Raw genomic sequence first — 16,870 nt, 5'->3', positions numbered from 1 at the left:
TCGAGTTATCTGTAGATTAAATCAATGCTGGCAAAAAGAAAAAAAAATCAAGCTATCATTGCAATCTTACTTCATTATAAAGCAGTGAGGGAGAGTATACTCTTTTCACACTTACAGCTTTCCAGTTGCATAATACATGTTTGTACATCCATAGGGAAATTTTTGAGGTCCATTGGGCAGGAGAGTATTAAAGTCAATCTGAAAGAATGCAAAAATGTGTTTAAAAGGGGCCAGCTAAAAAAACAAACCGAAACTCCTTACCCTTAGTTTTAAAGCACTCGGTCACCTCACCCGCTTCTATTTTCTCTCACTGATTTCCCACTGCAACTCAGTACTTTCACTTCCTTCACGTAGCTCGATCTCTTCTATCTGGCCTGCCCACATTCGACCTCTGGCCTGGAACTCCCTTTCCCCTTCCTATCCAGCGCTTAGAACAGTGATCGGCACATAGTAAGTGCTTAACAAGTGCCCTTATTATTATTATCTGACAGACGATCAATCTCTTCACATTCAAAGCCTTACGAAAATCACATTTCTTCCAAGAGACCGTCTCCGATTAATTCCTCACTTCCCCTATTCCCTCTCCTTTCTTTCTATATCATCATCCTTGCGCTTGGATTTGTTCTCTTTATTCACCTCACTCTTAGCCCCACAAGCACTTGTACAGTTGTGTACAGCGCCTGGCACATAGTTAAGCACTTAACAAATACCGTTATTATTATTATCATTTCTATTACATATCAGTAATTTATTTTAATGTCTTTCTCCCCTTCTAGACTGTAAACTTCTTCAGGGCACGGAATGTCTACCAAGAGACTTCCCCATGTAAGCCCCATTTCCCCCTACTTCCTCTCCTATCTGCCTCATGTATTCATTTGGATATGTACCCTTTAGACACTTCATAGTCACCCCACCCTCAGCCCCAGATTACTTAGGTTCACAGTCATAATTAATTTATTTATATTAATGTCTGTCTCTTTCTCTGGACTGTACCTCCTCCTGGGCAGGGAATGCTCTACCAACTCTGCTACACTGTACCCTCCACTCAGTAGGTGCTCAATCAATGTCATCGATTTTTTGATTGATGAAGCCTACTTTTCACAAAAGGGGGTCGTTTCCAAGGCTTTCAAACTACTACTTGGATCTGTAGCTTCAATATTCAAGACAGAAGTGAGAAAAATAAAAGAAAATATCAGACACTTTGGATCAAACAGGAAAAATGGTCAAAAGATAAGCTTCATCTGAATGTTGGATTTGAACCCTTTATTCACCCCCACCCCCAGTCTCACAGCACTTACGTCCATGTCCTCACTTTAGTTGAAAGTCAGTCTTCCCTTCTAGACTGTAAGTTCCTTGTGGACAGGGAACATGTTTACCGATTCCGTTATGTTCTCTCCAACCTGATAAACTTGCATCTACCCTAGAACCTAGAACACTGCTTGGCATATTGTAAGCACTTAACAAGTACTATAATAATTATTATTACTCCCCTAAGGACGTAGTACAGTAATAATAATGACGGCATTTAAGTGCTTACTATGTGCCAAACACTGTTCTAAGCTCTGGGGTAGATACAAGGTGATCAGTTTGTCCCACGTGGGGCTCACAGTCTGCACACAGTACTGCTCAATAAACATGACTGATGAATGGATTGAAAGCAATCATTGATTAAATGATTGATCAGTTATGGTCCTGAGCCTTTTGGACTATTTGAAGCAAATATTCCCTGAAACCATGGATCGAGGGGCTGTCAATGGGATCGGGAGGAGAGAGTGTGAGTTAACACACGCTAGACCGTAAGCTTGTTATAGGCTAATTCTGTTATATCGTACTCCCCCAGGCGCTTCAGAAAGTGTTCTGCACACAGTAAACTCTCAATAAATACCACTGATTAATTGAATGATTATTTGGCATCTTTCGTATTACAGTTGTGGGTTCTTCTTCCTCCCCTTCCATCTACTGATATTTTGAAATTGGTCAAGGGAGAATTTGGTGCGTTTGATCAAAAAAAAAAAAAAGGCAAATTGGAAAAGGCAAATGGCTGTCAAATGAGGGATGTTAGGCAAGAAAACAATGAGTGCAGAATTATCAGTGTAACTCAAAAGACTGCCATCAGGTCAACCTTGAAATTTCCTCTCTGTGTAGTGATTGAGAGAATTCACATCTGTAATTTAATTATTTGTTTATTCATATACTCATTTATATTAATGTCTGTCTCCCTCTCTAGACTGTAAGCTTACTGTGGGCAGTGTACACATTGGACTCTCCCAAGCACTTAGTACAGTACTCTGCACACAGTAAGCTCTCAGTAAATCGAATTGTACATTCCAAGCGCTTAGTACAGTACTCTGCACATAGTAAGAGCTCGATAAATACTACTGAATGAATGAATGAAATACGATCGATTGACTGATTGAATTCACAACCTGTACTGTTTTGTATCTATTTTTCCCGGCTAAGGCTGAGCTCCTCTTCCATTTTTTTTTTTTGATTCTCCTGATCAATCAATAAGCAACAGCAGGAGCCGGCTCACTGAAGGAAGCTGTCCCAGTCCCAACTAAAACTCAGAAGCCAAATCTTCACCTGGCAGGCCTTCAGCACTCACCTGATGGAATAAAGAACGTTTCCATTTTTGAAAATTCTCAGTAACTTGTTGTCGGTGGTGACTTCGTGAAAGTTGGCTCCCTTTTCATTAGCAAAGAACAGATCTGGCTTCCAAATGGAATCCAACATGGAGGGATCCAAGTCTAACGAGTCGTCCGGATACTCGCTGTAGGCGAGGCGTGGGTCGTTCCACTTCTGACGGAGGAAGATGTTCACGCGATAATCCTACATGAGAGGAGAAAGAGAAATGTCGCTTTGATGGATCAGGAGCTGGTCTTTGAGGCTTGAGCTTCCTATGTGCTTCAGGTGACAGTAGGATGCTTCAAAGGAAGTCAGGGTTTACAGCCTCCCTTAGTTTACCGTGCAACTTAATCTCTCTCCTCCAAAGTGTCATCTTCTTTTGGGTAGATGTGCTTAAACATACCCGGAAGGCCACTGATGGCTCTCAGGATATCAGACACAAACATGCCTTTTAGGGTACCATATTGAATGACTGATCATCTGTCGTCCCAAGACTTTCTGGATCAGATAGATCCATTTTGCAGAAGTCCATCAGAGGCTGGGTGCCCTTAAAGTATTTTCCCAGGGACCATGATTCCCTCCCCATTTCCTCCAGATAATTTGTGATCCCTCCCGGGTCCCTGTGAGCACGGGCACCGCTTCTGAGCCGTGGCACTCAGCAGCTGGAGCTGAGGCAGAGGAAAGCTGGACGCTTAATCTACTGCCCGTAGAGGCATCTCTTGCCATATCTGTACTGGATGGGAGCTAGATAAGCAGGATCGTGGACTGGGCTGTACTAAACTGGATGAATAGCTACTCTACTGCAGCATGGCCTAGTGGAAAGAACACGGGCTTGGTAGTCAGAGGATCTGGGATCTAATCCTGACTCCGTCACTTGTCTGCTGTGTGACCTTGGAAAAGTCACTTTTTGTGCCTCAGTTTCTTCATCGCCAAAATGGGGATTAATGCCTGTAGTCCCTCCTACTTAGACTGTGATCCCCTCGTTGGACCTAATTCTTTTGCATCTGCCTCAGCTGTTAATAGAGTGCTGACACACTGTAACTGCTTAGCAAATGCTACTCACTATTATTATCACTATTATTATTTTATCATTATCACATTGGGAGACTTCTCTAAGAGTGATGCTCATTAGAAAATATTACTAATGAATCAATCAATAATCATATTTACTGAGCACTTATTGCATGCAGAGCACTGCACCAAATGCTTGGGTAACTACACTATTCCTGAGGTGAAAAGAACTACTTTCATTTCATTAAGGAAAAGATCAGATTTTTCTGGCAGCTTTATATCACTGTCCAAGTCATAGGAGCTTAGCCTGTAATCAACTCCATGGATAAGTAGCAAGATAAAAGAAAAACATTTTCTTTTTATCAGTTATTTTTCCTCTCTTCTTGGCTTGATTCGAGGTAGGGATTTTAATGCCAAAGGAACTGAGAATGAACTCACAGGAGAACACACAAACTTATTTCTGGCTAGGAAAATGACCACACATATTTCTGGACAATGATGAATGTATCTATTTTATTTTTTGTACGTGGCATTTGTTAAGTACTTACTATGTGCTGAGCACTGATCTAAATTCTGGGGCAGAGAGTTGGACACAGTCTGTTGAAGAATTACTTCAGGCAAAACCCTGACAATAATCACTTGGCAGAATGTGGTTGGTACATAATGTTTGGAGAAAACTGAAGAATGCTAAGCTGCAATTCTTTTATCAATATGACAATGGGCAGGGAATGTGTCTACCAATTCTGTTATACTGAACTCTCTCAAGTACTTAACAGTGCTCTGAAACCAGTTAGCACTCCATAAATATGATTGATTCATTGATTAGATAAGTACTTGAGGATAAGATGGTTTAAAGTAACGTTGCCCTTCATAAGCCAAGAAGAGGTTGTGAACATTATTTCTCAAGCAGGAGTGGTTAGAGAAATGGATCATTTGGACACCATGCTTCATGATCTTTACTCTTTACCAAGCCCTTCCAATTCCTTTGAGTCTGAACAAGGAGGATGAACGTTACAATTCTGCCATATTGTAAGCTTTTGAAGCAGCCAAGTGGCTAGAACATGGGCCCTGGAATCAGAAGGCCTTGGGTTCTAATAACGGCTCTGCCACTTGTCTGCTGTGTGGCCTTAGGCAAGCCACTGAATTTATCTGTGCCTCAGTTACATCGTCTGTAAAATGGGGATTAAGACTGTGAGCTCCATGTGGGACAGGGACTGATTACCTTGGGTGTATCCCAGTGCTTAGAACATGGCTTGACACATAGTAAGTGCTTAAAAAATGCTATAATTGTTATTATTATTTGAGTTCAGGGGTCATGACTACTTCATTAGACTCTTCCAAGGACTTAGAACGGTGCTCTATACCCAATAGGTCCTCAATAAATACCAGTGATTGATGGATTGGAATAAGAATTCATGCAGCTGAAAACTTTACTCAAAAGTTTTTATCTCAAATGAAAACAGCCCAAAAGAAACCAGACACATCGTAATTTCTTAATGATTAGGAGCTGTGTAGGCTTATGTCATTATTCGACCTGTTTCATTTAATGACAGGAGGCCATCATTATTATCTTTTGCACTTGAATAACTAAGTAAAGAGTACCAAAATAAAGTCAGTAAAAGTCCTCCAAAAAGTTTTCCTCAAACATGCCTCAAAAGACTACTTTTTGCAGGCACCACTACACAAGTAAGCCAATGGACAGGAAGTCAAAATGCAATAGATGCCAGCCAACATTATTACATACCTGTTAGATGTTTGCAGACCAGATGGGTTTGCACTCCCAGATTCGGAATTATCATATTCGTACCCATTCTCATCCCTTTGGGACATAAGTTCATAGGTACATACAACTTGGGGTGCTGGAATTAATCAGGGTAGACTTGTTGGAGGAGATGGGCTTTTTTGCGGGGGGTGAATAAAGGTATAGCTATAATATGTTTGAGAGTGGTATGCAGTGTTCCACTTTTCCACAAAAATCATATCAGTCAAAATCGATTGGTAAATACAGAAGAGATGCACAGATGATTACTGATTCTCTTCTATGCTTTAATTACATTTGCACTGGGAATTCAGGACCATGGCAAAATAGACACCATCTAAGTGAGAATAACTTGGTCTAGCTTCTTAGCCTCCTAACAGCGAACGCCTTAGGGCCTAAGGAGAATCCTACTCAATAAATTGAAAGGTGAAGTTTTTGTGTCCCTAATCTATTTTAATGTTTCTCCCCTCATAAGCTTATAGCTGGTGGACATGGATCACACCTATCAATTCTGTTGTATTGGACTTACCCGTGTGCTTAGTACAGTGCTCTCCATATAGTAAGTGCTCAACAAAAATCATCGATTGAGACTTTTCTTCAAAAGATCTCAAACCATTTGATGCTGGATAAGTAATTTATGCCATTTCGATAAAAATCCAGGATAATTTTTCAAAAATCCAAAATATCGTTCAGTTGACTAGAGTTTGCTCCCTCGGATTTTCTCTACAATGAAGTGGCTTTCAGAATTTCATTATTCGTGCATTTTGGACCCTTTCATTAAGTAACAGTAGTAGTAGGATTTGCGGTGATATTATTTATTAAGTGCTTACCATGTGCAGAGCAATGTAGTAAGTGCTGATCAAGAATAAGCAGGTGGGAATTAAACAACATCCAATGTTAAAGGGATGGGAGAAAATGTATGGATTCCACTTGGAAAGATGGCAATTGGGAGAATATTTTCTCTCCTGTACTACTACTAATAATAATAATGTTGGTATTTGTTAAGCGCTTACTATGTGCCAAGCACTGTTCTAAGCGCTGGGGTAGACACAAGGGAATCAGGTTGTCCCACGTGGGGCTCACAGTCTTAATCCCCATTTTACAGATGAGGTAACTGAGGCACAGAGAAGTTAAGTGACTTGCCCACAGTCACACAGCCGACAAGTGGCGGAGCTGGGATTCGAACTCATGACTTCTGACTCCAAAGCCCGTGCTCTTTCCACTGAGCCACGCTGCTGGAAAGGGGTAGGATAGACAATATCACCCTAACCCTCTAGACTGTAAGCTCCTTGTAGGCAGGGAACTTGCCTAGCAATTCTGTTGTTTTGTATGCTCCCAAGCACCGAGTACAGTGCTCTGCACACAGTAAGCATTCAATAAATTCCACTGATTGATTGGAAAGTCAGTCTGCCCCTCAGCAACTCATTTAATAGTTAATATTCAATTGATCAGTGATATTTATTGAGCGCTTACTGTGTATCGAGCACTGTTCTGAGCATTTGGGAGCGTACAGTATAATGGAGCGGTAGGCACGCTTCCTAACCACAGTGATCTAGAGGGGGGGACCAAGGTTAATACAAATAGATAAATTACGGATATGTACATACGTGCTGTGGAGACGAGGGAGGAGTGGAAAAAGTGAAGGGTAATGCAGAAGGGAGTGAGAGAAGAGGAAACGAGGGCTTAGTCAGGGAAGGCCTCTGGGAGGAGATGTGCTTTTAATAAAGTTGTGAAGGTGAGGAGAGGGATCATCTGTCGGAGATGAATCGGGAGGGAGTTCCAGGCCAGACACAGGATGTGGGCGAGAGGTTGTCGGTGAGATAGACGAGATCAAGGCAGAGTGAGAAGGTTGGCATTAGAGGAGCAAAGTCTGAGAGCTGGATTTTAGTAGGAGAGCAGCAAGGTGAGGTAGGAGGGGGCAAGGGGATTGAGGGCTTTAAAGTCTATGGTGAGAAGCCGGTCTGATGCAGGGGTGAATGGGAAACCACTGGAGGTTCTTGAGGAGTAGGGAAATATGGATTGAATGGTTTTGTAGAAAAATCATCTGGGCAGCAGAGCCAAACACTCCCTCCCCCTGCAAATCTTCACTACTGCCCCACAGAGACCTCCGCTCTCTCGATCCCATCCGTCTTTCCAAAAGCATCTCTCCTCACTTTGCCGCCCCGTCCTCACTTCCCACTCTCGACGATCGGGTCTCCGCTCTCAACTCCACCCTCTCTACTCATCTCGACTCTCTCGCCCCCCTTTCTCTCCACCGCTCTCGCTCCACTAACCCACAGCCCTGGATCACCTCCTCCGTCCGCCTCCTACGCTCCTATGCTCGAGCTGCCGAGCGCTGCTGGCGAAAGTCCAAGCACCGAGACGACCTCACACACATCAAATTTATCCTTTCCTGCCTTAACTCTGCCCTCTCCTCCGCCAGGCAAAACTTCTTCTCCTCCCTCATCGACACCCATGCCCGTCACCCCCGCCGATTGTTCCGGACCTTTAACTCTCTCCTTAGGCCCCCTGTTCCTCCCCCTCCCCCATCTCTCACCCCCAGTGATCTGGCCACCTATTTCCACAGGTCTGAGCTCCCCAAAGTCACCCCTCCGCCTCTCCCCTCCCCCCCACCGACCCTCTCCCCTACTTTCCCATCCTTCCCTGCAGTATCCTCAGAGGAGATCTCCTCCCTCCTCGCAAGTGCCACCCCCTCCACCTGCGCCTCGGACCCCATTCCCTCTCACCTTATTAAAACCATCGCCCCTGCCCTCCTCCCTTCCTTAACTTCTATTTTTAACCACTCGATCTCCAATGGCTCCTTCCCCGCTGCCTTCAAACATGCCCACGTCTCCCCCATCCTAAAAAAACCCGCTCTCGACCCCACTTCCCGCTCCAGTTATCGCCCTATCTCCCTACTACCCTTCCTTTCCAAAATCCTAGAACGAGTCATCTACGATCGATGCTAAGAATTCCTTAACTCCCATTCTCTCCTGGACCCCCTCCGATCTGGCTTCCGTCCCCTCCACTCTACCGAGACTGCTCTCTCTAAGGTCACCCGTGACCTCCTTCTTGCCAGATCCGATGGCTCCTACTCCATTCTGATCCTCCTTGACCTCTCTGCTGCCTTTGACACTGTAGACCATCCCCTCCTCCTCCATACCTTATCTCACCTCGGCTTCACGGACTCCGTCCTCTCCCGGTTGTCCTCTCACCTCTCTGGCCGGTCATTCTCGGTCTCCTTCGCTGGCGCCTCCTCCCCCTCCCATCCTGGCTCAGTGGAAAGAGCACGGGCCCTGGAATCAGGGCTCATGAGTTCGAATCCCAGCTCTGCCACTTGTCGGCTGTGTGACTGTGGGCAAGTCACTTAACTTCTCTGTGCCTCAGTTCCCTCATCTGTAAAATGGGGATTAAGATTGTGAGCCCCACGTGGGACAACCTGATTCCCCTATGTCTACCCCAGCGCTTAGAACGGTGCTCGGCACATAGTAAGCGCTTAACAAATACCAACATTATTATTATTATTAACTGTTGGAGTTCCTCAAGGGTCAGTTCTTGGCCCTCTTCTGTTCTCCATTTATACTCACTCCCTCGGTGAACTCATTCGCTCTCACGGCTTCGACTACCATCTCTACGCAGATGACACGCAGATCTACGTCTCCGCCCCTGTCCTCTCCCCTTCCCTTCGGGCTCGCATCTCCTCCCGCCTCCGGGACGTCTCCACCTGGATGTCGGCCCGCCACCTGAAACTCAACGTGAGCGAGACTGAGCTCCTCATCTTCCCTCCCGAACCCGGTCCTCTCCCAGACTTCTCTATCACCGTGGATGGCACGACCGTCCTTCCCGTCTCTCGGGCCCGCGATCTCGGTGTCATCCTTGACTCGTCTCTCTCGTTCGCCCCACGCATCCTATCCGTTACCGAGACCTGCCGGTTTCACCACTACGATATCGCCAAGATCCGCCCTTTCCTCTCCACCCAAACGGCTACCTTACTATTACGGGCTCTCGTTATATCCCGGCTAGACTACCGTGTCAGCCTTCTCTCTGACCTCCCTTCCTCCTCTCTCGCCCCGCTCCGGTCTATTCTTCACTCCGCTGCCCGGCTCATCTTCCCGCAGAAACGATCTGGGCCTGTCACTCCCCTTCTTAAACAACTCCAGTGGTTGCCTATCAACCTCCGCTCCAAACAAAAACTCCTCACTCTAGGCTTCGAGGCTCTCCGTCACCTTGCCCCTTCCTACCTCTCCTCCTTTCTCTCTTTCCACCGCCCACCCCGCACGTTCCGCTCCTCCGCCGCCCACCTCCTCACCGTCCCTCGGTCTCGCCCGTCCCGCCGTCGACCCCTGGGCCACGTCCTCCCGCGGTCCCGGGACGCCCTCCCTCCTCACCTCCGCCAAACTGATTCTCTTCCCCTCTTCAAAACCCTACTCAAAACTCACCTCCTCCGAGAGGCCTTCCCAGACTGAGCTCCTCTTCTCCCTCTACTCCCTCTACCACCCCCCCCCCTTCACCTCTCCGCAGCTAAACCCTCTTTTCCCCCTTTCCCTCTGCTCCTCTCCCTCTCTCTTCCCATCCCCTCAGCACTGTACTCGTCCGCTCAACTGTATATATTTCCATTACCCTATTTATTTTGTTAATGAATTGTACATCGCTTCGATTCTATTTAGTCGCCATCGTTTTTACGAGATGTTCTTCCCCTCAACATTATCTATCGCCATCGTTCTCGTCTGTCCGTCTCCCCCTATTAGACCGTGAGCCCGTCAAACGGCAGGGACCGTCTCTATCTGTTGCCGACTTGTTCATTCCAAGCGCTTAGTACAGTACTCTGCACATAGTAAGCGCTCAATAAATACTATTGAATGAATGAATGAATAGAATGGGAGAGAGACAAGAGATAGGGAGGTCAGAAAGGAGGCTGATACAGTAATCAAGGAGGAATAGAATAAGGGGTTGGATCAGCTTGGTAGAAGTTTGGATGGAGGGGAAAGGGTGGATTTTTGTGATGTTATGAAGGTCGCACTTGGTGACAGGTTGAATATGTCGGTTGAATGAAAGAGATGAGTCAAGGATAATACCGAGGTTATGGGCTTGTGAGACAGGGAGGGTAGTGGTGCAATTAGACATAGATATATACCTATATACAGATATATAAGGAGTTGAACAGAAGTCAATCAGCCATATGGTGGTGAACTGCACTATCAAATTGTGAAAGAATTAATAATAATAATGTTGGGATTTGTTAAGCGCAGAGCACTGTTCTAAGCGCTGGGGGAGATACAGGGTCATCAGGTCGTCCCACGTGAGGCTCACGGTTAATCCCCATTTTCCAGATGAGGGAACTGAGGCACAGAGAAGTTAAATGACTCGCCCACAGTCACACAGCTGCCAAGGGGCAGAGCCAAAATTCGAATCCATGACCTCTGACTCCCAAGCACGGGCTCCTTCCACTGAGCCACGCTGCTTAACCTGTACAGAAGCCATAATGTGACATTACAAACTCTTTTTTCTGTTGAAAAACATTACACTACAGTAACAGGTGATTTTGCTGCTATTTCTGTCTCAGGGCTAGGTACTTTCATTTTCCTCAAGAAATTCACAACTCAATTACATTTCATGAACTGAATCCAAAGGGAGCAAACAGAGAGATCTGAATGAAAACCCTCGTTGCCGATCGCTTCCAACTAAGACATTGTTTAAATTATATTTCTCTAAAATATCCAGTTTCTAAAGCGAATAGATTGCCAAGGTTCTCTTCAGTGCATCCTCCACGCAATGTACAACAAAACCCTCCAATGTGACAGACTAGAATAATTGTACCTCTTTCCAATCTCCAAGCATGCAGACTAGGACAGAGGGATAATAATAATAATGTTGGTATCTGTTAAGCGCTTACTATGTGCCGAGCACTGTTCTAAGCGCTGGGGTAGACACAGGGGAATCAGGTTGTCCCACGTGGGGCTCACAGTCTTAATCCCCATTTGACAGATGAGGGAACTGAGGCACAGAGAAGTTGTGACTTGCCCACAGTCACACAGCCGACAAGTGGCAGAGCTGGGATGTGAACGCTCTTTCAATCAATCAATCAATCAGTGGTATTTGTTGAGCACGGTATGCGGAGCACTGTGTTAAGTGCTTGGGAGAGTCCGAGGCAACAGAGTCCGCAGACACGCTTTAAGGCGGTCCGTCGCCTCGCCCTCTCCTACCTCACCTGGCTTCTCTCGTTCTGCAACCCAGCCAACACACTCTGCTCGCCCGGTGCTCACCTTCTCACAGTGCCTGGACCTTGCCTGTCTCGCCGCCGACCCCGGCCCATGTCCCGCCTCCATCCTGGAACGCCCACCCTCCTCTAATCGACAGACTCTCCCCGCCTTCAAAGCCTTACTGAAGGCACATCTCCTCCAAGAGGCCTTCCTAAACCAAACTCTATAATAATAACGATAATAATGCTGGTATTTGTTAAGCGCTTACTGTGAGCAGAGCACCGTTCTAAGCGCTGGGGTAGATACAGGGTCATCGGGTTGTCCCACCTGGGGCTCACAGTCTTCATCCCCAGATGAGGTAACTGAGGCCCAGAGAAGTCAAGTGACTTGCCCACGGTCACACAGCTGACAAGTGGTGAAGCCGGGACTAGAACCCATGACCTCTGACTCCTAAGCCCAGGCTCTTTCCACTGAGGCACGCTGCTGTGTTTCCTCTTCTCCCACTCCCTTCTGAGTCACCCTGACTTGCTCCCTTTGCTCTTCCCCTTCTCCGCCCCTCAGCACTTATGTATATTCCCGTAATTTTATTTATTCATATTGATGTCTGTTGATTTGCATCGGTCTGTCTCTCCGCATCTAGACGGTGAGCCCATTACGGGCAGGGATTGTCACAAATTTTTGCTGTACTGTGCTTTCCCAAACGCTTAGTACAGTGCTCTGCACACAGTAAGTGCTTAATAAGTACAATTTAATGAATGCATGAATGACTATTGTTATTAAAGCTCCATATGAGCGCAGAGTCTCATTCTAGGATGTCCTTAGTGATATTTGATGCCTTCTTTCTGATATCATTTCTTTTTAAATGGAAGCCAGCCTGTCCGTTTGACCTCATAAGAGACATTTTGGGCACTTATTCTCGGAGGCCTTTATCTCATCATCAGAGGCATTTATTGACTGCCTGTGGGGTATACAGCTCTCACCTTTAGCTATCTAAAGCACGTCTCCTGTATCGAAGTTCAATATCGTTCACTCAAACTGGATGATTACACAACAGGCTAGCTGCCAACATCCAAAGTAATCTGTTCCTCAAATATTTTTTCTTCATTCGTGTTATGATAAAATTGGATTGTGTAATTAAAAAGCCCACAGAGGATGAACAAGCAAAAATAAACTGTAAAACAGATGAATGGAAGCTTTCTAGGCAGGAAGAAGCTCTGGAGTCCAATAAAGAATAAAATGATTTACAGCTAAGAGGCTCAACGTTCCTATTTAATGTAACCAAAATGAAGATTACACTCAGAGTCTTTTGTGTTTATCCCCAGCTTGAGATAAATTAGAGTAATTGACTATTAGTGAATTAGACACGTAGACGGAATGTCATTTGTTTTGACACCAAATTGAATGGGGGAGAGTACAGTCAACAAAGGGCGAAGGATGATGATATTGTATAATTCCACCGCCGCCTTATGAGTCTCGGGTATAATGAGAAAGTAGCACGCCACAAAACCGGTAATAGAGTTGGCTCTTAGGAGGCTGAATTTTCAATGTAGACATCTCACTTTCTGAAAATATGGAACTTGATGTGCCTTTTAATCGGGCTTTGATTAGTATAATTAGTTACACTGCCCTATGGCTGATTAGGGCTGTGCCATAATGCCAATCTTTCCATATTGCATTGCTCACGGTTCCCTACTCACAAGACTACAATTTTGGAGCCCGCTAATTATTCTGTATAAAAAAAAAAAATGAAATCCCTAGCTTTCCATTTTCTAGATAGCTACACTAGTCATTTTCCTGACACAGAGCTATTCCCATCTGAATTTCGATGGTAGGAGAATATATAATGATCTATTCAAAAAACATATTTAAGCCACCATTGCTTAGTTGCTGAAAATCAGATTTGACTTTTTTCTTCCTCTTCCCCACCTTTCCCCTCTCCCACTCTTTTCTGTTGCCTTATATACATCTTGGGCATCACCTGTTTTCTAGCCAAAATTTTTTAAATGGTGGGTAGATAACATTCATTTAAATTTTCCAAGGGGGTTGAGCCTTTCGATAGATAGCGTTTGAGAAATTAAACAACTATCCCAAAACTTTCCTTTATTACTAGACTTAAAATTGATTATTTGGGAAAATATCCTCCCAGGATAAAAGCGGACTAGCCACCTAACAACCCAGTCACTAGGGAAATAAATTGGATTATTTGATACGCTTTGCATGAGGGATTGGGAGGAAAAAGAGTTATAATATCCCGGGAGCAGGAGAAGCAGCGTGGCTTAGTGGATAGAACATGGGCCCGGGAGTCAGAAGGCCCTGGGCTCTAATCCAGCTCCAACACATGTCTGCTGGGTGACCTTGGGCAAGTCATTTCAATTCTCTGCGCCTCAGTTACGTCAGCTATAAAATGAGGATTAAGACTGTGAGTCCCATGTGAGACAGGGTCTGTGTCCAACCCGATTAACATATGTCTACCCCAGAGCTTAGAACAGTGCTTGGCACTTAGTAAGAGATTAACAAGTACCTTTATTATCATCATCATTATTATGATTATATCTACCCCAGAGCTTAGAACAGTGCTTGGCACATAGTAAGAGATTATGGCTCCTACTCCATTCTATTCCTCCTTGACTGCTCAGCTGCCTTTGATACTGTCGACCATCCCCTTCTCCTCCACACCTTATCTCACCTTGGCTTCATGGACTCCGTCCTCTCCCGGTTCTCCTCTTATCTCTCTGGCTGGTCATTCTCGGTCTCCTCTTCCCCCTCCCATCCTCTAACTGTTGGAGTCCTCAAGGGTCAGTTCTTGGCCCTCTTCTGTTCTCCATTTACACTCACTCCCTTGGTGAACTCATCTGCTCTCATGGCTTCAGCTACCATCTCTACGCAGATGACACACAGATCTACATCTCTGCCCCTGTCCTCTCCCCCTCCCTTCAAGCTCGCGTCTCCTCCTGCCTCCAGGACGTCTCCACCTAAAACTCAACATGACCAAAACTGAGCTCCTCATCTTCCCTTCCAAGCCCGGTCCTCTCCCAGACTTCCCTATCACCGTGGATGGTACGACCATCCTTCCCGTCTCTCGGGCCCGCGACCTCGGTGTCATCTTTGACTCGTCTCTCTCGTTCACCCCACGCATCCGATCCGTCACCGAGACCTGCAGGTCTCACCTTTACATTATCGCCAAGATCCGCCCTTTCCTCTCCACCCAAACGGCTACCTTACTGCTCGGGCTCTCGTTATATCCCGGCTAGACTACTGTGTCGGCCTCCTCTCTGATCTCCCTTCCTCCTCTCTCACCCCGCTCCGATCTATTCTTCACTCCGCTGCCCGGCTCATCTTCCTGCGGAAACATTCTGGGCATGTCACTCCCCTTCTTAAAAACCTCCAGGGGTTGCCTATCAACCTCCGCACAAAACAAAAACTTCTCACTCTAGGCTTCGAGGCTCTCCATCACCTCGTCCCTTCGTACCTCTCCTCTCTTCTCTCTTTCTACCGCCCACCCCGCACGCTCTGCTCCTCTGCCGCCCACCTCCTCACCGTCCCCCGGTCTCGCCCATCCCGCCGTCGACCCCTTGGCCACGACCTCCCGCGGTCCCGGAATGCCCTCCCTCTTCACCTCCGCCAAACTCATTCTCTTCCCCTCTTCAAATCCCTACTTACAGCTCACCTCCTCCAAGAGGCCTTCCTAGACTGAGCTCCCCCTTTTCCCTCTGCTCCCTCTACCCCCCCTTCTCCTCTCCACAGCTAAACCCTCTTCTCCCCCCTTTCCCTCTGCTCTTCCCTCTCTCCCGTCCCATCCCCTCAGCACTGTACTCGTCCTCTCGACTGTATATACCTTCATCACCCTATTTATTTTGTTTAATGAGATGTACATCAGCCTGATTCTCTTTATTTGCTATTGTTTTAATGAGATGTTCTTCCTCTCGACTCTATTTATTGCCATCGTTCTCGTCTGTCCGTCTCCCCCGATTGGACCGTAAGCCCGTCAAAGGGCAGGGACTGTCTCTATCTGTTGCTGATTTGGACATTCCAAGTGCTTAGTACAGTGCTCTGCACATGGTAAGCGCTCAATAAATACTATTGAATGAATGAATGAACAAGTACCATTATTATCATCATCATTATCATCTTCTTAACTGCTTATTTTGTATCCTTCCCAGTATTTTATCAGTGTTGGGCACAAAGTAAGCAGTTAACAAGTATCATCAACTAATGAAGGAAAGGAACTATTTCATGTCTTAATCTTTCCAAAGTCTTTCCAAACATCCCTCGCTATTCTTCTCATGTCTTTGTGATCATCAGTCACCCAGAGACAAGAGAACCATGTGGGAAACGATGAACTGGAAATTTTTCCAATTTCAAGCATCAGCTTTACAGGGATTATTTTAAATTTACGGTCTATTTAGTAATGTGATCACCAACTTCAGTGGTGCACGAAATGATACCCAACGTGCCTGAAAGATTGAAAACACTTCCATATGTATCTGACTTATTAATGGAGGCAAAGCAAGCACTAGGAAGAATATGGATTAATATTCATTTGGCTTAATAAGCATTACCTAGTACTTCGGTTAAGTCAATGCCAGCAAGTGGCATTGGAAATAATTGGTTCGCTCTAGAAGATCTGGGCAATAACACCGTGCGAATTGGAAATCCATGTTCAGGGAAATGATGGAAGTTACTTGATCTGTCTTCAAGCGTGTGGAATTACATGCCGTTTAATAAAATAGTTCAGTTAATGATCATTGATCAATCTGGTCTTTCCTGCCTCTGACTTTTTACTCAGCAATGACTTTCCTTCTGACTGGAATTTCTTCCCACTTCAAACACACGGAACTTCACCTGTCCCCATTTTCAAAGCTCTTCTGCAATCCCCTCTCCTCCAGGAGGCTTCCACAGAAAGTGCTCAAGGAGAAGCAACCTGGCTTAGTGGATAGAGCACGGCTTGGGAAATTAAAGGACCAGCGTTGCTCTGCCACTCGCCAGCTGTGTGGTGTTGGGCAAGTCACTTCACATCACTGTGCCTCAGTTACGGCATCTGTAAAATGGGGATTAAGACCGTCAGCTCCAAATGGGACATGGACCAATAGCATCGTGGATCGATCACGGGCCTGGGAATCAGTAGGTCGTGGGTTCTAATCCCGGCTCCGCCACTTTGCTATGTGATCTTGGGGAAGTCACTTCACTTCTCTGTGCCTCAGTGACTTCATCAGTGAAATGGGGATTGAGACTGTGAGCCCCACTTGGGGCAGGGACTGTGTCCAACCCGATTCGCTTGTATCCACCCAGCTCTTAG

General features: G+C 45.8%; 1 protein-coding gene across 1 annotated transcript in view; it reads right to left on the bottom strand.

Moving 5' to 3' along the window:
* GLRA3 (glycine receptor alpha 3) overlaps window positions 1-16,870 on the bottom strand; it is a gene marked incomplete at its 5' end in the record, with an annotated part of 71,009 nt that overhangs the window by 36,014 nt on the left and 18,125 nt on the right. Inside the window, 2 exons of the mRNA XM_029076379.2 lie at window positions 116-198; window positions 2,606-2,829. Coding sequence (XP_028932212.2) covers window positions 116-198; window positions 2,606-2,829 — 307 coding nt within the window. The remainder of the gene's footprint in view (window positions 1-115; window positions 199-2,605; window positions 2,830-16,870) is intronic.

The sequence above is a fragment of the Ornithorhynchus anatinus genome, chromosome 12, assembly GCF_004115215.2.
Source record: "Ornithorhynchus anatinus isolate Pmale09 chromosome 12, mOrnAna1.pri.v4, whole genome shotgun sequence".
NCBI classification, from domain to species: domain Eukaryota; kingdom Metazoa; phylum Chordata; class Mammalia; order Monotremata; family Ornithorhynchidae; genus Ornithorhynchus; species Ornithorhynchus anatinus.
This window is presented reverse-complemented; position numbering and strand designations above follow the sequence as displayed.